The sequence below is a fragment of the Camelus dromedarius genome, chromosome 4, assembly GCF_036321535.1.
Source record: "Camelus dromedarius isolate mCamDro1 chromosome 4, mCamDro1.pat, whole genome shotgun sequence".
Taxonomy (NCBI): Eukaryota; Metazoa; Chordata; class Mammalia; order Artiodactyla; family Camelidae; genus Camelus; species Camelus dromedarius.
In genome coordinates this window covers 88,714,672-88,732,788 of record NC_087439.1, presented here as the reverse complement: position 1 = coordinate 88,732,788, position 18,117 = coordinate 88,714,672, and the positions used below count along the sequence as shown (strand labels likewise).

The 18,117-nt window shown below is 40.9% G+C and overlaps 1 protein-coding gene across 1 annotated transcript in view; it reads right to left on the bottom strand.

The window, feature by feature from the left end:
- Positions 1 to 690: 690 nt before the first annotated feature.
- DAW1 (dynein assembly factor with WD repeats 1) overlaps positions 691 to 18,117 on the bottom strand; it is a 39,024-nt gene continuing 21,597 nt past the window's right edge. The window contains exons 7-13 of the mRNA XM_010998006.3: positions 17,356 to 17,463; positions 15,541 to 15,647; positions 14,536 to 14,638; positions 13,622 to 13,736; positions 5,337 to 5,413; positions 3,341 to 3,503; positions 691 to 1,173 (exon numbers count right to left, since the gene is read on the bottom strand). Coding sequence (XP_010996308.3) covers positions 1,139 to 1,173; positions 3,341 to 3,503; positions 5,337 to 5,413; positions 13,622 to 13,736; positions 14,536 to 14,638; positions 15,541 to 15,647; positions 17,356 to 17,463 — 708 coding nt within the window. The 3' untranslated portion in view covers positions 691 to 1,138. The remainder of the gene's footprint in view (positions 1,174 to 3,340; positions 3,504 to 5,336; positions 5,414 to 13,621; positions 13,737 to 14,535; positions 14,639 to 15,540; positions 15,648 to 17,355; positions 17,464 to 18,117) is intronic.

The window sequence follows — 18,117 nt, the reverse complement described above, 5'->3', positions numbered from 1 at the left end:
ATTTTGCCTCTCTCATTCTGAGCTGCAAAAAAGTAAAATACCTAAATAAATAATAAAATTTGTAATCAAATTCCAAACATGTATGTCCCTCTGAAAAGCTTAGAATGTAAACTGGTATAGGCACTATGGGAAACAGTATGGAGTTTCCTCAAAAAATATGAAAATAGAATTACTATATAATTCAGTAATTTCACTTCTGGGTATTTATCCACAGGAAATGAAAACATTAACTTATGTTCATTGCAACATTATTTATAATAGCTGAGACATGGAAAAAAAACCTGTGTCCATCAATGGATAAATGGATAAAGAAGAAGAAAATACTGGCATATTATTCAGCCATAAAAAAAGAAATCTTAATAATATTGGGAGACAATGATGGAATATTATTCAGCCATAAAAAAGAAATCTTGCCGTCTGCCTCAACATGGATGGTCTCTGAGGGCATTTGGTTAAGTAAAATGTCAGACAGAAAGATAAATACTATATCATCTTACTTATATGTGGAATCTAAAAAACAAAATGTAGAACTCATAGATACAGAGGACATATTGATTGCCAGAGGCAGGGGCTGGGAGATGAGCAAAGTGAGTGAAGGGGGTCAAAAGGCACAAAATCCTGGTTATAAAATAAATAAATCATGGGGTGAAATGTACAGCATGGCGACTATAGTTAATAAAACGTACTGCGTGTCTGAAAGTTGTTGAAAGAGTAGATCTTAAAAATTCTCATCACAAGGAAGAAAACACACATCATGCAACACAAAAAAATTTACTCCGAAACCTTTATTCAATAGAAATGATAATAACAGCCTTCCAAGTAGAATCTAGGAGACACACTGTTAAACTACTCTGGTTGCATTCATCAGTATCGTGATGCCATCAAGAGATAAAACAAATTTAAAATAACCAGCGACATTTGCCAGAGTGTATACTCGTTTTTGTCATCTCCATCAAATAATAGCAAGAAATGATGTAACTTCACTGCTTTAATGGTCGTATCTGTGAAACTGAGGACAGTGTATAAATGGTTGACTTGTGGAAAAAGAGAAACTACAGAAAATATCAAAATAGCTTGCTGGCCGTCGGTGAAGCCCAGCTCTTGAAGACCGTGGTTCCTCACCCCAGGCTGTCCTCAGTCAGCGCCATATCCTGCAGGTATTATCCTTGCTGCCTAATAAGGCAAATTTCACAAAGTTATTTCTTCTTTATCATTTAACTCCCTCTCTTTTTACAGGATGACATTTTCTAGGTCATTGTCGATGATCAATGCACTTAATGTGCTAGATTCTCAGCACCCAGCTACAGAGCCCCTCGGCACCTTGGGCATTCGGAGAGCATGAATCTTTCTTTTTTCTTTTTTTTTTCGCACGTCAGTTATAAATTGGGCAAGATCACCTTCTACTCACACCAGCAAGATTCATGCCATCTTGGAACGGGAGAATGGGAGAGGACCTAAGAATGCAACCACAGTAGCCATCCCTCTGCTCACTGCTGTCCCCCCAACCTCAGACATCACCACCAAGTGGAAATACACTGACTTTGAACACCTCTTGGCTTGAGTGATTGGCTTATGAGTAGGCAGCATAGTTCATTTTGGAATATTTCAAAATGTCAGTAGAGTTTTCTTGTCATCAGTCAAATGTGAGTCTTGCATCCTCCTGCCCTCCCCATGCCTGTGACAGACACTCTTCCAGAGCAGCCGTGGTACCCTCCTCCCCGAGGGACACCACTCACACTGTCTGTGGAAATGACAGCCCTGGCAGGGAGCAGTGCTGGGCGCTGCTGGTTCTCTCAGCTGCAGGGGCCCGGCATGGGACATCCATACAAGAAGTGTGGGGGCTGCACAAAGCCTGTGAAAACCGCACATTCCTCCCAAAGGCACCTCATATTTTTGAAAATGTGAGGACCGCACCAGACAGTTTTCCTCCATTTTGCGATGCTAAAGCCTCAGGCAATCCACTGAAAAATGCATGCAGCTCATCACACTGTGGACCGCCAAGAAAATAGGGCAGATCAATGCAGACAGGGCTCTCTGCTGATGGCAAGGCAGAAGTGTCACCCCCCACTCTCAGAAGCGCTGTCATCTAGTGGGCCAGTATTCAGCGCTTTGGTGCTTTGGGATGAACTAAATAAATCAACAATATCTTAATAGAGCCCAGGAATCGAAGGGCCGGCACCAAAACAAGGCACAAACAACTAACACTCCCTCCCTAAACTCCCCAGGGTCTTCCGTGGCTGCAGAGCCGGCCTGGCTTAGTGTGAACCGCGTGCACTAGGAGAGGCTGGTCCTCTGATAGACCAGCCCCAGCTTCTGTGGTTTCCGTCACAGCCTCCCACCTCTTTCCCCATCATGGGGAGGGATTTGACACTATTTATTGTGGCATTGCCTCCGGAGTACCTACATTTTAGTAACGCTTGTAGATAGTAAAATCCAAAGAAAGTAATCTGTAATTTTAGAAATTATCCACAATTAGGTAGAAAGGGGAGGTGTTTTAGAAAAAAGGAGATTATTCTCAACACCTCTGAAGTTATGTGACCAGGAAGCTACCGAATCAAACAACCTATAAGCCAACTTTGTGCATGTGATGTTTACCTTATTAGACCAGTTAAGCGATTTAAAAATTCTCTCAGACAATGAGAATCACTGAGAGTGAGGCAGAGTCTCTCCTCCGCGCCCTCTGAGGGCATCCCTACCCCACGCCACTGTGGCTCCCCACTCCCTGCCAGGCTTTCCTCCAGAGGCACCGCCCTATCATTATACCACATTCCTTCATTTTCTCCTCTTTCCACAACCTAAATTAACCTGTTCTCAATCCAATTCTTATAAAATGTTTCTAAAATAGTTAACTCACCATAAATTAACGGTTGAAAAAATGCTCAATATGTGTCCTATTCCCCAAATATTAATGTGTTATGAGGGGACATCCAAGGAAGAAACAATTTTGCTGAAAGAATAAATCTCTACTGGGCTGTAAATCCCACTGCGGAGAACTCAGGTCCTGGCTTATTTTAGTCATTAACGCTAACCATCATCAACTGGATGTTAACCATTGGATCGATGGTGCCTGAGGAAATGTAAGGTAGCTACCAAATTCTTACTTTGTCTGGAGCAACTGAGATTTCAGAATTCACAGAGCCTTGCAGTCGGCGGCAGAGCTCACTCCTGTGGGTCTGCAATGCAACTAAAATTAACTAATGGATGTGGAAGACACTAGATGAGCCAGGGACCCTGGAAGAGGGGTGGGGGTGGGGCTGGACTCCTTTAGGTACTCAGCTTAGGAACTCTAAAAGCCAATTTAAAAGGGAAACTGAGTAGACGGTATTTATTTCTCTCCTACCTGTAATGATTATGTCGCCTTTATAGTTGAAAGCGCATGAGAAAATCTCATCAGTGTGCCCCTCGAGAACCTGGAGGCACTGCCCAGTCTGAGCATCCCAGATTCTGGCCGTTTTGTCAGAGCTGCCAGTGAGAAGACGGCTCCCTTGGGGGTTAAAAGAGATCTAACAGTAAAGAAAAAATAATTATCACAGGTTGGTACACCTTGACTTCCAGTATATTTTTAATCAGCAAAAAGGGGACGTTACTAAGTCCCTGTCAACTTCCCAGCCTGATGTTTATTCTTACCGAGAATGGTTCCTTCAGGATGGGAAAAATAAATTGCAGGGACTAATACATGAAAATTAAAATCTAGATGGTAAAGGTTGATTGCCTACCCCTCACACAAAATCCTAAGGTTAAAGCCCAAAGCTCCCTTATAATTTGAGTGTTCCCCACCCGGCTTCTTTCCAAAGACTTTTGATGTAAATCTCTCCATGCAGACAAAGAGGCGGGGCCCTTGTGCGGATGAGAGCACAACGGGTCAAGCGTCTTCATACTCAAACTTCGATGCCACTTCTGCACCCCAGCTTTCTGTAATCAAAAGCACGGCAGTCTTCTTTCAGTCTACCCCACAGAATGTCGGGGTCTATAAGAGAGGCCTTTTGGTCTATTGCTACTTAAGTACAGCACTTTCCATAAATGTGTCCCCCCTGGCCAGGCATTGCCACATGGCATCTGCGCAGCAAAAGGAAACAGTCAGTCCTCAGTCCCTCTGGTCATCATGCTTATAACCTTTTCTAAGTCATCAGAAGACAACGATTTGGGCCACTTCCTCTGTTACTGAAGGTCTGATGAGGGCAGGGCACAAGCTACATCTTTTTCATCACAGAGTCACTTGGGCCTAGCACAATGCCTAGCACAGTGGAAGCTCTCAAAAAGCATTGGCTGAATGAATGAATGAATGGATGAATGCCTTAGCCTGGCACCCCACAGAAATGCCATTACAGGATGGCACCTTCAATAAGTAACATGTCATTAACAAGCATAAAATGCAATAACAATGGAGATTGAGAATTGTTTCTATTTATACACACCCAACAACGTGCTGAGTGTGACATGTCAGACTTTTAGAGTCATGGCCCGGGTTCTCTCCTCCGCCTGTCTCCCACGTCCACACACCACACCCCTCTTCCCGCCAGTCCCCCGGCCTCCCAGCCTGTGAAGATGATGTGCTCTGCCCCAGAGACCAACCCTGATGCGCACGAGGGCAACGGCTGCCAACAGCAGGTGTGAGGCAGGAGGTGGCGAGAGGGCACAACAGGGGATGGTTCCAGGGTCCAGGGGGAGCCTGCAGAGACCTGAAACCATCAAGCTTATGTTTTCCAAGGAAGGAGCAAATCTGATCTCAGGTACGAGACCAAGGAATTGGGCTGAGCTGGGAAGTGAGAGTCACCAGTCCAGCCTTCTCTACAGTGTTTAGAGGACACATGAAACCTTCGATCACTTACTGGACAGCCCTGCTCTGTGGATAAGCTTTTGGGAGGAGTTTATATAAAATCCTAAACTACAGCTTCCAGCTCAGAATAGGTCATTTTTAACTTTGGGAAGGGTTAAGTATGTCCAGGAAACGCTTCCTCATTTGCATCTAATCTAAAGGACTCTTGATATCTGCTGCACAGCATACTGTTTGCATAACACAAATTTGCGTGTTTACCTGAACCAGGGAAAGCATCAGCTTCTTAATGACTTTAATAAGTATTTTTAGCTAACTGAACCTTTTGCTTATGGCTGAGGAGAGTGGTGTTTTATACTTTATAAAGGGTTTCAGAAATCATTTATTATGTGGAGTCTGAGGACACATTTAAAAAATAAAGTCCTTAGGTAACTGATTTTAGAAAGAATGAGATAACTGAACAAACCTTAGTACCCTTGGTGTCAACAGACCTATTTATACTAAGCACGCTGCCTATTTTTTGAAAACAAAACAAATTGCTCCAAATGAAAAAACAACTCACCTTTGAAATTTCGCCTTCATGGCCTTCCAATTTGGTAATGCATTTTCTTGTGGCTACACTGAAAACTCTTGCTGTTCCTTTTTGAGAGGAGTAGAGATATATATAAATTCATCTGAAATACAGAACTTTGAGCCACATGCCTTGAATTACCTAAATATCTATCCCTCTGACACACAAACGCAGGGCTAAGTTTGTCTTCTTGCCTGCGGCGAGAGCCAGCCCCTGAATACCAGAAATGCAAGCTGGCTTCACTGCAGAAGAGGGTGAAGAGGAGCATCCTGTTAGCCTTGAGGTTATTAGAAGAGATACTGGGTTCCAAGGTAGGCAGAGGTGGGAGGACAGGAATCCAGAAAGAAGAAAATTTTGAAGGCAAAAAAAGGAAATTAAAACAAGTTTTGAGAGGCCAATGATGAGATAAGCAAGACTAACATCATACACTAAATATGAGTCTAGGGTCACAGAAGCTCTGAGAGGCCTTCCTCAGAAGGAACAGCAGGCACCACTCAATGAACAAAGAACAAGCACTTTTCAACAGAAAGAGTTAATATAACGATTTGTTCCCTGTTATAGCTCCAGTGCCCAGAAGTGCCAAGCTCGTAGTATACACTTAATAAACAGATGTAAGATGGATGGATAGATGGACGGATGGACAGACAGACGGATGGAGGGATGGATGGATGGATGAACAGGTGGATGAAGTAGTATATACATTTTCTTAGACTTAAAGAATAGACAAGTTAAATAAGCATAGAAGGAGAAAAACAGAAGTCGTGAAATCGTTGTCAGGAAAAAAAATTAAAATATATCTGGCCAGGTGAAGGATGACTTCTCATCACGAATTACAGCATCACATCAAGGTAAAATTAGTAAGGACAGGGAGTTTTGGTTACTTCATTTTCATCTAGAGAAAAGCAACATATCTTAATAAAATTTTTTACTTACCTTTCTGACAATGTCAGCTTCATGGGGAAGTAGACAAAAGTTGCTTTCTAGAATTAGCATGACTAAAAATATAACACTTTCTACTTAGTTGGATTCCAAAAGTTTTAAAGGAAAGTGACCCGCTTGTTTTAAGAGTTTGTCAATAAGACAAAAATATCCAGCATAGATTAATACTTTAAATTTTACAAAAGCCCAGAAAACACAAAAATAAGATAGCCTGAAGTTGTAACTTTTAAAAGATAGAAATAGGAATAAGACACCAAAAAAAAAAAAATTCAGCCTTGGGAGTAATTCCAACGAGGATGAAAAAGTGACACATATAAAGAAACAGATGTGTAGCTGCACAGGCTACTAATTCCAGTAAATGAGATCAAATTTTAAGAAGAGAATGAGGAGCAAAGACTAGAGATGAAGGAAAAAAGGTTGCTCCAAACATCAGGACTTCTTAGGAGGCACAGAATGAGAAGAGGGTTACAAAACAAACCAAAAGAAAGAAAGATTTTGGTGGGGAAGTAATGTGTTACCGAATGAGAGAAGAGCAGAATCACGACACGGGGAAATAACAGACAACAGAGAAGACAAAACTAGAACTGGACTTAAGCTTTATTCTCATCCATCCCTCAGCATTCTGATCCTCGAGCCTGCTTGCTTCTCCCAGCAAAGCACTGGCCAACTCCTAATATTCCATATACTTAGTCCATATAATCCAGCATTCTATATCATCTAGTACTCTGTATAAAACACATGTGTGTGATTGTTCATTGTCTCCCCCTCCACCATGAGAGAACAGAGTCCTGTCTCTTTTGTTCATTGATGTAGCCTATGTTCCTAAAACAATTCCTGGCACAAAGCAGGCACTCCATATATATTTAGTGAATAGGTTTTTTTTGTGTAAATAATAATGGTTTTAAAATGAAAAGGACAGATTAACTGTGGTTGAGGGATGATTTTGAAAAGCCAAGATCTGTGAGAAGATGAAAAACTAAGTGGTTACTTTAAAAAATAAAATTCTCCAGATTCAGGGTGTTATGTTGCAGGATATAAAAAGAACATGTATGCGTGATCAAAGGATTAACTGAAAAGTCCTAGTGAGTAAGAGAACAAGCATGAGAATATAATTTTTAAAGGGGAGACAATTAAATAAAGACCATGTAATTAAAATGAATCACTGGCAAAATTCAAAAGCTGGTTGTAACACAAAGGGTGTGTAACTACTTGGAAGTACGTTGGTCACAAGGAGCAAATACAGGCAAAGAACAAGTGAACAAGTCATGCCTGGAAATAGCATCCCATTTTTGCCAGAATTTCTTAAACAGCTGTTAAGGAATTTACCGAAGCACGATGTAGAGTCACATATGGTCATCAAGAGAGGTAAACACGTGTGCAGCATCATATGTGATTCCCAGAGGGATGACTTAGACTCTGAGTAAGAGTGGAGGCTTCCTCATGGCGCCAGGACCATGGCTCAGTCATAGAGTAGAATGATATGCATTCATGGTGGGGGCCACAGATACGGTGTCGTGTGTGGTCATCACAGAGATGACGTGGACACGGGGTGGCATCATGCATGGTCATGAGGGAGATGGCACAGACATAGTATAGGGTCAAATGTGGTCATCAGGAAGGTGATGCAGACAGAGTGTGGCCTCACACGTGTTCATCAGGGAGATGATCCAGACACAGTAGAGTGTCATACATTATTGATAAGATGACATAGACATAGTTTAGAATCAAGGAGATGAGACAGGCCTAGTTTAGCATCATACGTGACCATCAATAAGATGATCCAGATGTAATATAGGATCATACAAGGGAGTCAGAATGTTGATGTAGACACAGTGTGCATTGTGTGCGGATTTCAAAGAGATAATGCAGCCACTATGATGTGTGGTTCTCAAGGAGATGAAAAGACATAGTGTAGCATCACACATGCCATCAAGGAGACAATGGAGACAGTGTATAGTCATCTGTGGACTATAGGGAGACAGCACATACACGGTGCAGTAACATATGTGGTCATTGACAGATGACAGATATATTGCAGCACCACACATGGCCATCATGGATATGAAACAGACTATATAATCATACTCAGTTGTCTAGGAGATGATGCAAAATAGGATAGCACTCCACGTGGTTGTCAAGGAAATGATATAGACACAGTATAGAGCACTACACTTAGTTTTCAAGGAGATAACATGCACATTCATAATGTGGGATTATCAAAGAGAAAAAAACCTTAATTTAAATATCATACATAGATATCAGAGAGATAATGCAGTCATAACATAGCATCCCATGTGCTTGCCAAGCAGACTGTGCATATACAGCGTTGCACCGTATATGGTTGTCAAGGTGACGACAGACATCTTGTGGCATCATATAGTGTCATCAGTGAGGTAACTCACAGAACAGCAGCATACATAATTATAGAAAATGATGTACACATAGTATAACTTCATTTGTTATTATCAAGAAAATGATGGAACGTATACAACCAGAAGTTGTCAAGGAGATGATTAGACAGACTGTGGCATCAGATTTGGTTTTTAAAGTGATGACACAGATACAGCACAGCATCACACATGGTCACCAGTGGGATAAGGAAAACATACTGTTGTGTCGTACATGGTCGTCGAGGTGATGACAAAGCTATTTAAATGTCACATGTATTCATCAGAAATGTGACTGACGTTGTGGAACATCAAGAATAGTTGGACACTAATGCAGAGGTAATATATCATAATATGTAATTTTTCAAGAAGATGACACAGACATAGTACGGTGTCATACACTGTCCTCAGTGAGGTGAACTCTAGCATAATATCATAAAGCATGTTCAAGGACACGACGCAGACGGCAGCATAAGGTAACGTGGTTATCAGAAGGAGGAAGCAGTCACAATGTAGCATTTATATGCTTATCAGGTATATGGCACGTTGTGAAGCACAATGTGCCAACCCGATGGTTGACAGAAATGATTATACCATGTCGTGATTGATGGCTGTAAGGAGCTGAGACATAGTATAGCTTCATACACGGTTATCAAGAAGCTGACTCAAACCACGAGTAGTATCGTAGGTGTTTACTCTGGAAATGACATATACTATAGCATCATTTAACATTCTCAAGGAGATGGTGTCGACATACGATATGGAACCTTATGTAGATTTCAAAGTAGTAAGAGATACAGTATAGATTCTTGCATTGCATCATTAAATAATGGGGACAAAGTGCAGCAGCATGAGAGGGTTCAGGGAGATGCCACAGTGTAACATCATTCAAGGCCTTCAAGGATGTGACACAGACATAGTGTAGCACTGCACATGATCATTAGGAAGAAAACACAGTCACTCTGTAGAATCATACATGGTTGCTATGTGACGACACAGAAATAGCGTATCTTCATACATGGATTCCTTGGAGGTGAGGCATTGTGTATGATCATGCAGAGTAAAGAGGAAGATGAGGTGCACATCTATGGCATCATGTACATTTTGAAGAGAGGACACAACACAGTGAAGAATCAAACATGTCTTGAGAGGACACAGACACAGTGTAGCAGCATACAGGTCATCATAATGATGACTCAGACACTGATGTGTCACCCATGGTCATCAGAGATGGTTTAGATTTAGTGTAGCATTACACATGGGACACAGGTAAACAGAGCATCTTCTCATGAAAGGGCTTTAAGATAGCATAATAAATGAGGTCATCAGAGATATGATGCATATTGTCATGCACGGTTATTAAAGATATTATACAGACAAGAGATAGCATTACACATGGTCATAAAGGGATGGCACATATATAGTGTAACATTGTGCTTATTTGAGAACAAGATTAGGCAGGTGTAGAGTCCTATCATACGTGGTGAGCAAGAGGATGACACATACACAGCGAAGCACCACGCCCAGTCAAAGAGATGCTATATACGTGGTGTGATATTACCAATGGTCAGGAGGTGGTGTAGATATGGTGTGACGGAATACACTGTCACCAAAGGTACAACAAAATCTACTTGAGCATTGAGTGGTCATCAAGCAGATTAGACAGATATGGTTTAGCATCAAACGTTGTTTTCAAGGAGATGATAAAACATATTGCAGCATCATAGGTCGCTCCCTAGGTGATGAGTCTGCTACAAGGTAGCATTATGCATGGTAATCAGGAGGACATGAAGTATTATCATGCATAATCAGGGAAACGAGGCAGACATAATCCCATGCCACACATGATCATCAGGAAGATAATACAGACGTGTTATAGCAACATAGGTGATCTCTACAGAGATGAGGTACACATAGTACAACATCATACGTGGTTATAAAGGACGTGACGCAGTATCGTAGGAGAGGTGGTTATCAAACAGTCGATACAGACATAGCGCAGCATCATAAGTGGTAATAAGAGATGATGCTGCACTCATCATACTAGAGCATCACACATGGATATCAAGAAAATTACATAAACAGATACAATGTAGCATCAGATATGTTCTTCTTGGAGATAATCCACAATATACTACCATAAACAGTTATGGGGGAGGGTATAGCTCACTGGTAGAGGGCATGCCTAGCATGCACGAGGTCCTGGGTTCAAATTCCAGTAACTTCATTAAGAAAACACATCAACAAACAAATCTAATTACCTCCCCCCAACAAAGAAAATAAATTTTTAAAAAACAGTTATGAAGGAGAAGATATATAAACAATTCAGAATTACGTGGTTATCAAGGAGATAAAGCAGACATAGTAATGCATCATACGAGGTGTTCATTGGAATTGAGCAAACTTATAATAACATCACAGTAAATTATTGGTGGTTATTAAGGAGATGAAGTACACATAGTATAGCATCACGAACTTATCAAGAAATGAGGAAGCTATATTGTAGCATCATGCACAGGAATAGGGAGGTGACACAGTGAGTAGAGTTGCACATTGTCATCAGGGTGATGACTCAGCATATAACATCATACATTGTTGTTAAGGAGATTAGTAAATGAACAGCATTATACATGGTTATCAAGGAGATCAGGCACTGTAGATACTGAGAGGTCATTGTCCAGCAAGTAACCTTGAAATAGCACAACATTACACATGGTTATAAGAAAAAGATATAATCATAGTCCTGCATCCCACACAGTGTTCGAAGAGATGATGCTGACATCTGACAGCATAAACATGGTGACCAGGAAACTGCCCCATAGTATAGCACACTTTCTGGTTACCAAGAAGAAGGAAATGCAGTGTAGCATTTTACATCAACCCCCATCTGTGGTTTCACTTTCTGAAGTTTTGGTTACCTGCAGTCAGTTGTGGTCCAAACATAGTAAATGGAAACTTTCAGAAATAAACAATTCATAAGTCTTAAATTGCACGCTGCTCTGAGTGGCATGATGAAATCTTGCACTGCCCCACTGTGTCTTGCCAGAGAGGATGACCTAAGTGTGACGTAGCATTATCTGCGGTCTTCAGGAAGATAACACATACTGCAGCATGGTACTTTATTACCAAGATAATGACTCGTGGAAAAGCATCACGCATGGTTGTGTGTTATCACAAGATGGCATAGACTTAGCATAATATCACAAATGCTTGCCAAGGGGATGATACAGATGGAGAGCAGCATCATATGTGGTTGTCAAGGAGAAAAGGCAGACATTGTATAGTATCACACATGGTTATCAAGGATATGATACAGACATATTGTAGTGTATTACAGGGTTGTCAGGGAACGATGCAAATATTGTGTAGTGTCTTACATGCTTGTCAGGAATAAATAGTTACCACGAGCATGACCCATTGTTCAGTATCATAAATTGACATCCCGGACATGATGTATACATAATATTCCAATACAGATGGTTGTCAATGAGGTGATATAAACATCATATAGCATTACATGTGGCTTTTAATGAGATGATGCAGTCCCGGGGCAGCATCATCCATATTTGTCAGCAAGATGAGTCTTAGTATTGCATCATACATGGTTATCAAGGGGATGATGCTGACATAGTTATACATCACAGGCAGCAGTCAAGGAGATAATGCAGGTGGAGTGTAACATCACACATGGTTTTTAAGAAGATGATGTGAATATAGTGTATTATCATGCATGGTCATCAGGAAGATGGCATTGTGGCCACCTGTTCATCAGGAAGACAATGCATGCAAAATGCAGTATCTGACTCGACCAGGAGGTGGAATAGACACAGTACAGTGTGATGTATTGTCATCAAAGAAATAACACAGCTATTGTAACGTCTTCATAAGTAGTTATCAAGGATATAATGCAAATATGACAGCATCAAACATGGTTTTAAAGGAGTGGATGAAAATACAGCACAGCATAATACGTCACTTTCAAGGAGATGACGCAGATATAATGTAGCATTTGTCCTGGAGGGAGGAGACAGACACTATATAACAGCATATGTGGTCAACAGGGAAATGATACAGATGTGTTGTAGCATTATTTGTGGACCTCATGGAATTGAGGTACACACAGTGTGGCACCAGCCCGTGGTTATCAATGAGATGACACACAGTACAGAATTGTGACAACCAAGAAGATGATATATAGCATAGAATCATGTAGGTTCACAGTGAAGATTTGCTAGACATGGTAAAGCAGCAAATGTGATTATAAAGGAGACAATGCAGATTTATTATGGCACTATCGATGGTGGTCAAACTGATGGGAACAACCCAGTGCAGCATAATGCGTGATCATCAGGGAGATGACCCAAGACACACCGTTATATACAGTCATAAAGGAGATGATAAGAGCTGGCTTAGCACCATGTGCAGCTGTCAAGGAGGCGATGCAGACATTCAACAGCATCTCATGTGATGATCAAGAATATGACCCAGACGATAGACTGACAGACATAGAAAACAAACTACGGTTACCAAAGGGGAGAGGGGTGAGGGGAGGGATAAATTAGGAGTTTGGGATTAACATATACACACTACTATATGTAAAACAGATAAATAACAAAAACCTACTGTACTGCACAGGGAACTATATTAAATATCTTGTAATAACCCACAATGGAAAAGACTCTGAAAAAGAACACACATATGTGTGTATGTATAATTGAATCACTTTGCTGTACACCTGAAGCTAACACAACATTGTAAATCAACTACACTTCAATAAGAATATGATATAGACATAGTGTCATGACATAGACTGACAGCACAGAGATGAGGCACATGTAGTTTCTAACATAGCTGGTCAGCAGGGAGATGCCCTATAGTGTAGAACTGCACCTATTTATCAAACAAAACATCGATCTCTCCATAAATTAAATGTACAAACAGATTACTTGCCATCGGCTGAAGCAGTTGCAATAAGCTTTCCAGTGTAGTCAAAACAGCTGTCTAGTATTTCATCATCATGGCCTGTTAATGTTGCCACACACCTTCCATTTGTAGCATCCCACAGCTACAGTTAAAAAAAAAAAAAGAAGAAGACAAAGACTGTGACTTCCTATCTAAAGTGCAAAGATGGTCAGAAGTAGTCTTTATGACATGTTTATGGCTGGTAAAATACACGTGGCCAGAATCACATGTGTAATTTTCACGTGTTGGTTCATTTTACCTTGATTCAGAACCAGAGACCACAGCCAACCATCTAACAAGGCACACTCTGGACATGGAGAAGACCAAAGACAGACATTTAGAATGAGTGGGGCAAATCTGCCACTATATTAAGAAAAAAATCTCAAAATGCATGCTTCACTGATTGGATTGGAAATGTCTTCTTTTCACATGAAGATCATCAAATGATCAAGAGCTTGATCTGAAACTACATTGTTAGAAAATGAAAAGTACATTAAGCTTATAATACATTTGCTATATAATCTATAGATCTAATAATAATTCTAAAGCACAAGCTGTTAGCAGCAGGAACTTAAAGACAGGGAAACATTGTGGCGAGACTCGTTGAGGTTCATTGTAATCAAAGTTTAATAAATGAACAGAGGGACATTAAACAAAAATAATGTGCTTTTTTTAAAAAAGAAGGTATCTTAATACATTTGAATCAATTAAAACTGTTTTACATCATAATTCCTTCAAATTTGGAGGATCAGAAACTTGAAATTTAAAAATTACCAATTATCGTTGATAAATTACCTTCATTTTAAAGCAACTTTAAAATGTGTTCTTGTTGCAGTGAATACCTGACACGGGGTAAAGTACAGCCACAAGACTTATCAAGCAAAGAGATTTCTTGAGCTCACCATGCAGGTTTTGTCCATAGAGCCAGTTAATATCAGAGAGCAATCCCAGTTGAATAAGGCGCTACTGATCTCAGCACAATGCCCGATTAAGGTGCACACCTTCCTACAAAAATGGAAATGGTTCACAGTGGTGAAAAATGTCTCACTTCAGGATACATGCCCAAAGAATGATGTCAAACCCATTGGTGTGAGAGTCTGAATTTTAGTTTTTATGAAATATTATCTGTGATGTCCAAACAAAGATGGCTTTACTATAGCTCAAAAAGAGTCACCTAGGCTACTAACTTCATTTCAACAGAAATACACTTAAATTTTAAATAATCCAAGATAACAACATTACTTAATACAACACTTGAGAAAGGCATGAATAAAAAATAATAAATGTAATCTGAAATTCTGGAAGTATTTTCACACCAGATGACCAGACCCCTTCATAGCTCAGAAAGTACCCATCAGTCATGTGAGGACCCTTCCTCTCCCCCATTTCTTCTATCTCGATCAGCACCCCTGATAATTAGCCCCTCTATCAAGCTGCAGACAAGTCCAAGAGTGGAGTTTTACAACACAAGTAGGCTAATTTAGTTAAGTTCTTAGCAACTAGAACCAAAAATAATAGGAAGGAAATTGAAGTTCTTGGACTAAATTAAATTTGGATCATTAACCATGATTTTTTTTTTATTCACGATACCCATGCCTACCATAATGACAAGCCATTGAAATTTGATTATATAGTACACGGGATAAATAATAGCTATATAACCAGGCCATTGCTGGCCTCCTCTTTTTATGTTATTGTTTGGCATTGAATGCTCAGAATTTCAAGGAAGCACATATTTTTGGTGGATCAGAAATATCATTAAAGAATGAATTAATTTGCTTTCAACGTGTCTTATTCCTATGGAATCTAAAGCAAAGTTAATAGATTTAACATTAAACTAATAAATAACAAAGATTATCTTCCTAACCTTCTGATTCAGGTTGAAAAACTCTTAAAAATTAGAATACCTTCCACTATCAGCCTCCCACACTATCACTGTGTGATCAAAAGACCCCGTGATGATCCTGTTTCCCGAGGTGTTAAAGGACAAGGAGATGATTTCAGCTGAATGTCCCTAGAAAAAGAGCAGATTTCATCATGTGTACCTGCAGATAAGACAACTTCTACAAATGCATAACATGATAGTCTAACAGGAAATGCTTTAAAAAAAAAAAAAGACAAAGCTATTCTATAGGGAGAAAAGAGACTAGCAGTTGGCTGGGGGTGGGAATAGGGAGGGACTGCAAATAATGAGCAACACGGTTTCTTCTGGGGGAGGGGTAACGGAAATGTTCTAAAACTGGATTTGGGTGATAGTTGCACAATTCTGTCAATTTACTAGACACTTGAAGCAGGTCAGGTCAAACTCTATAAAGCTGTTTTTAAAGAAAGAAAGGAAAAGGACATGTGTCAGGAAATCAGAAGGCTTCCTTCATACTGTCTTGGAAACGCTCAGAAGGGCTGTATGCTTTATGGGCTAATGATAGGTGATGGGCAAAGACAAAATGCTTCTGAAATAAAGTTACTAACTTTTTTAAAAAAGAAAATTCTTATGATAATTTAATAAACATCTGGCCTTTGGCCTGACTTTCACTGGAATACAGTCTGGGGCTGATGAACCAAACCGCATGGGGCCACGGGTGGAGCGAGCCCGTCGCAGGAGATCCTGCTTGGATACGGCCCTTGTTTTCCCACCTCTTCTAGTAAATTCATGGAACTACTTTTCTTCACAGCACAGGAGTTCATTTACAAATTAAATTTCTGGTGGACGCCAAATGACAAAAGTTAAATGGAGCTGAACATTAAAGTTCTGAGTACCCAAATGTATTCCCTGGCGGCAGGCAGGAGTGCAGAGCGGGACGCATGCTTTCCTAGGCTCCTAGACATCTGTCCAAGAGAAGAGGTGGTGAAGAAGCAACAGCCCACACTAACTGATGAGAACTGAGATCAGAGAAAGCACACTTACATTAACAAAGCCAGGCACTCCAGTTCAAGAAAGAAAAACTCCTGGTGTTAGCTTAAACACTGCTTTCCCTCTCTTTTTCTAGTCTTGTTTTTTAACTTTCTCAGGAAAAGGTCTCCGAGAAAATGGGTCCTGTTTTTAAAATCAATTTATAATTCTAAAGGCTAAGATAACGTGATTTCCCATCCTACTGTTCCCACTGATGGAAACAGAGAATCGCCCTTTTCTGTTTGGTAGTTAGGGCTGGGGTGGGAAGAAGGGCAGGGCAGCAGGTCATACGAAGGTGCTGGACGTGTGGCGGTGGTGGCAGATGGGGACCCCCGCTGAGATACACCACCAGCATCCACTCTGCGGGCAGTGCCCTTTGGTCTTGTCACCTCCTGCCACTTGCCCCTTGTATTTCAGACCTCGTAATACAGGAGGCTTCTAAGACTGGAGGTTAGAGAGGAAGAGAGATAACAGTCATCCCTTTAGGAAATCTTAGAGCCAGTTTCTTCAGTCCTGCCGCTTCCAAAAATGCCAACTTCCACCTACTTTGCTTTCAGCCAGGTAGGTGATGATAGGTTTTAAGCAATAGTTGGTATGGCTTATAGACTGGTCTCCCCAGCACGCCCATTGAAGTCTTTTGGGATAGCCAGTAAACCAGCTGGAACCCTCTCCCTACATTCTGAAAATCATCTCAAACTCAAAAATATCTTCTAACCTAGAGCTCACTTTGCAATAAAAATACAAATAAAAACAAACACAAGTAATGGGCTTATCCTAAGGAACAGCTAATTAAGATGTAAAACGCTTGATGTTACTAACGTTATTAACATACTGTCAAAGTGAACAGTTCCTCTCCATTCTGAATGTCCCACAGTTTGGCTGTTGTGTCCATACTTCCAGTAGCCACCAATGTACTTTGAGGATTAAATGATAAACACACCTGAATTACAAGAAATGGGAGAGATGTTAGAAAGGTAAGAGTTTTAACTTAATAATTTTAATACAGACAAGCTTGAAGATGCAACTACCTTCGCAGATTCAGCCTAATTCTTTGTACAAATATGCAGCAAATGACAAATACAAGTAGCCATCTATCTGCATCCTATCTGAAGCATCCTTTCCTTGAGAAGAGGCTGCTGTTCTCCCACGTCACCCAGCTCAGGCTTCGAGGAGCACTGGCCGCCCTCAGTCACTGCCAGACCACAGAAGAACAAGAGCAAGAGCACAGCCCATCTCCTTGGGGATTCATGCTGTCCGGCTCCCACTTTCCTTGTTGCTGTCTTCACAGTCCTCTCAATCACACCCCCTCACTTGCCGAGGACTTTGGCTATTGGCTCACAGTCTCATTTCTGGATCCCAGGTGGCCTTTGTGTGGGCCATCCCTCCAGCTCCCCCAGACCCACCATCCTGGATTCCTTTCCATAATCACTCCCATGGCCACATCCTGACCTTGCCGTCACCTTCTCTAGAAGATTCACCACCAATACACCAATCTCTCGTTACAATTTCCCAATACTTTCGCTTCCTCTCCTCCTTACCAAGCCCCCACCGCAGGACAGCTTCCATCTCATGTCGACCCCTCTCTTTTCTCCTG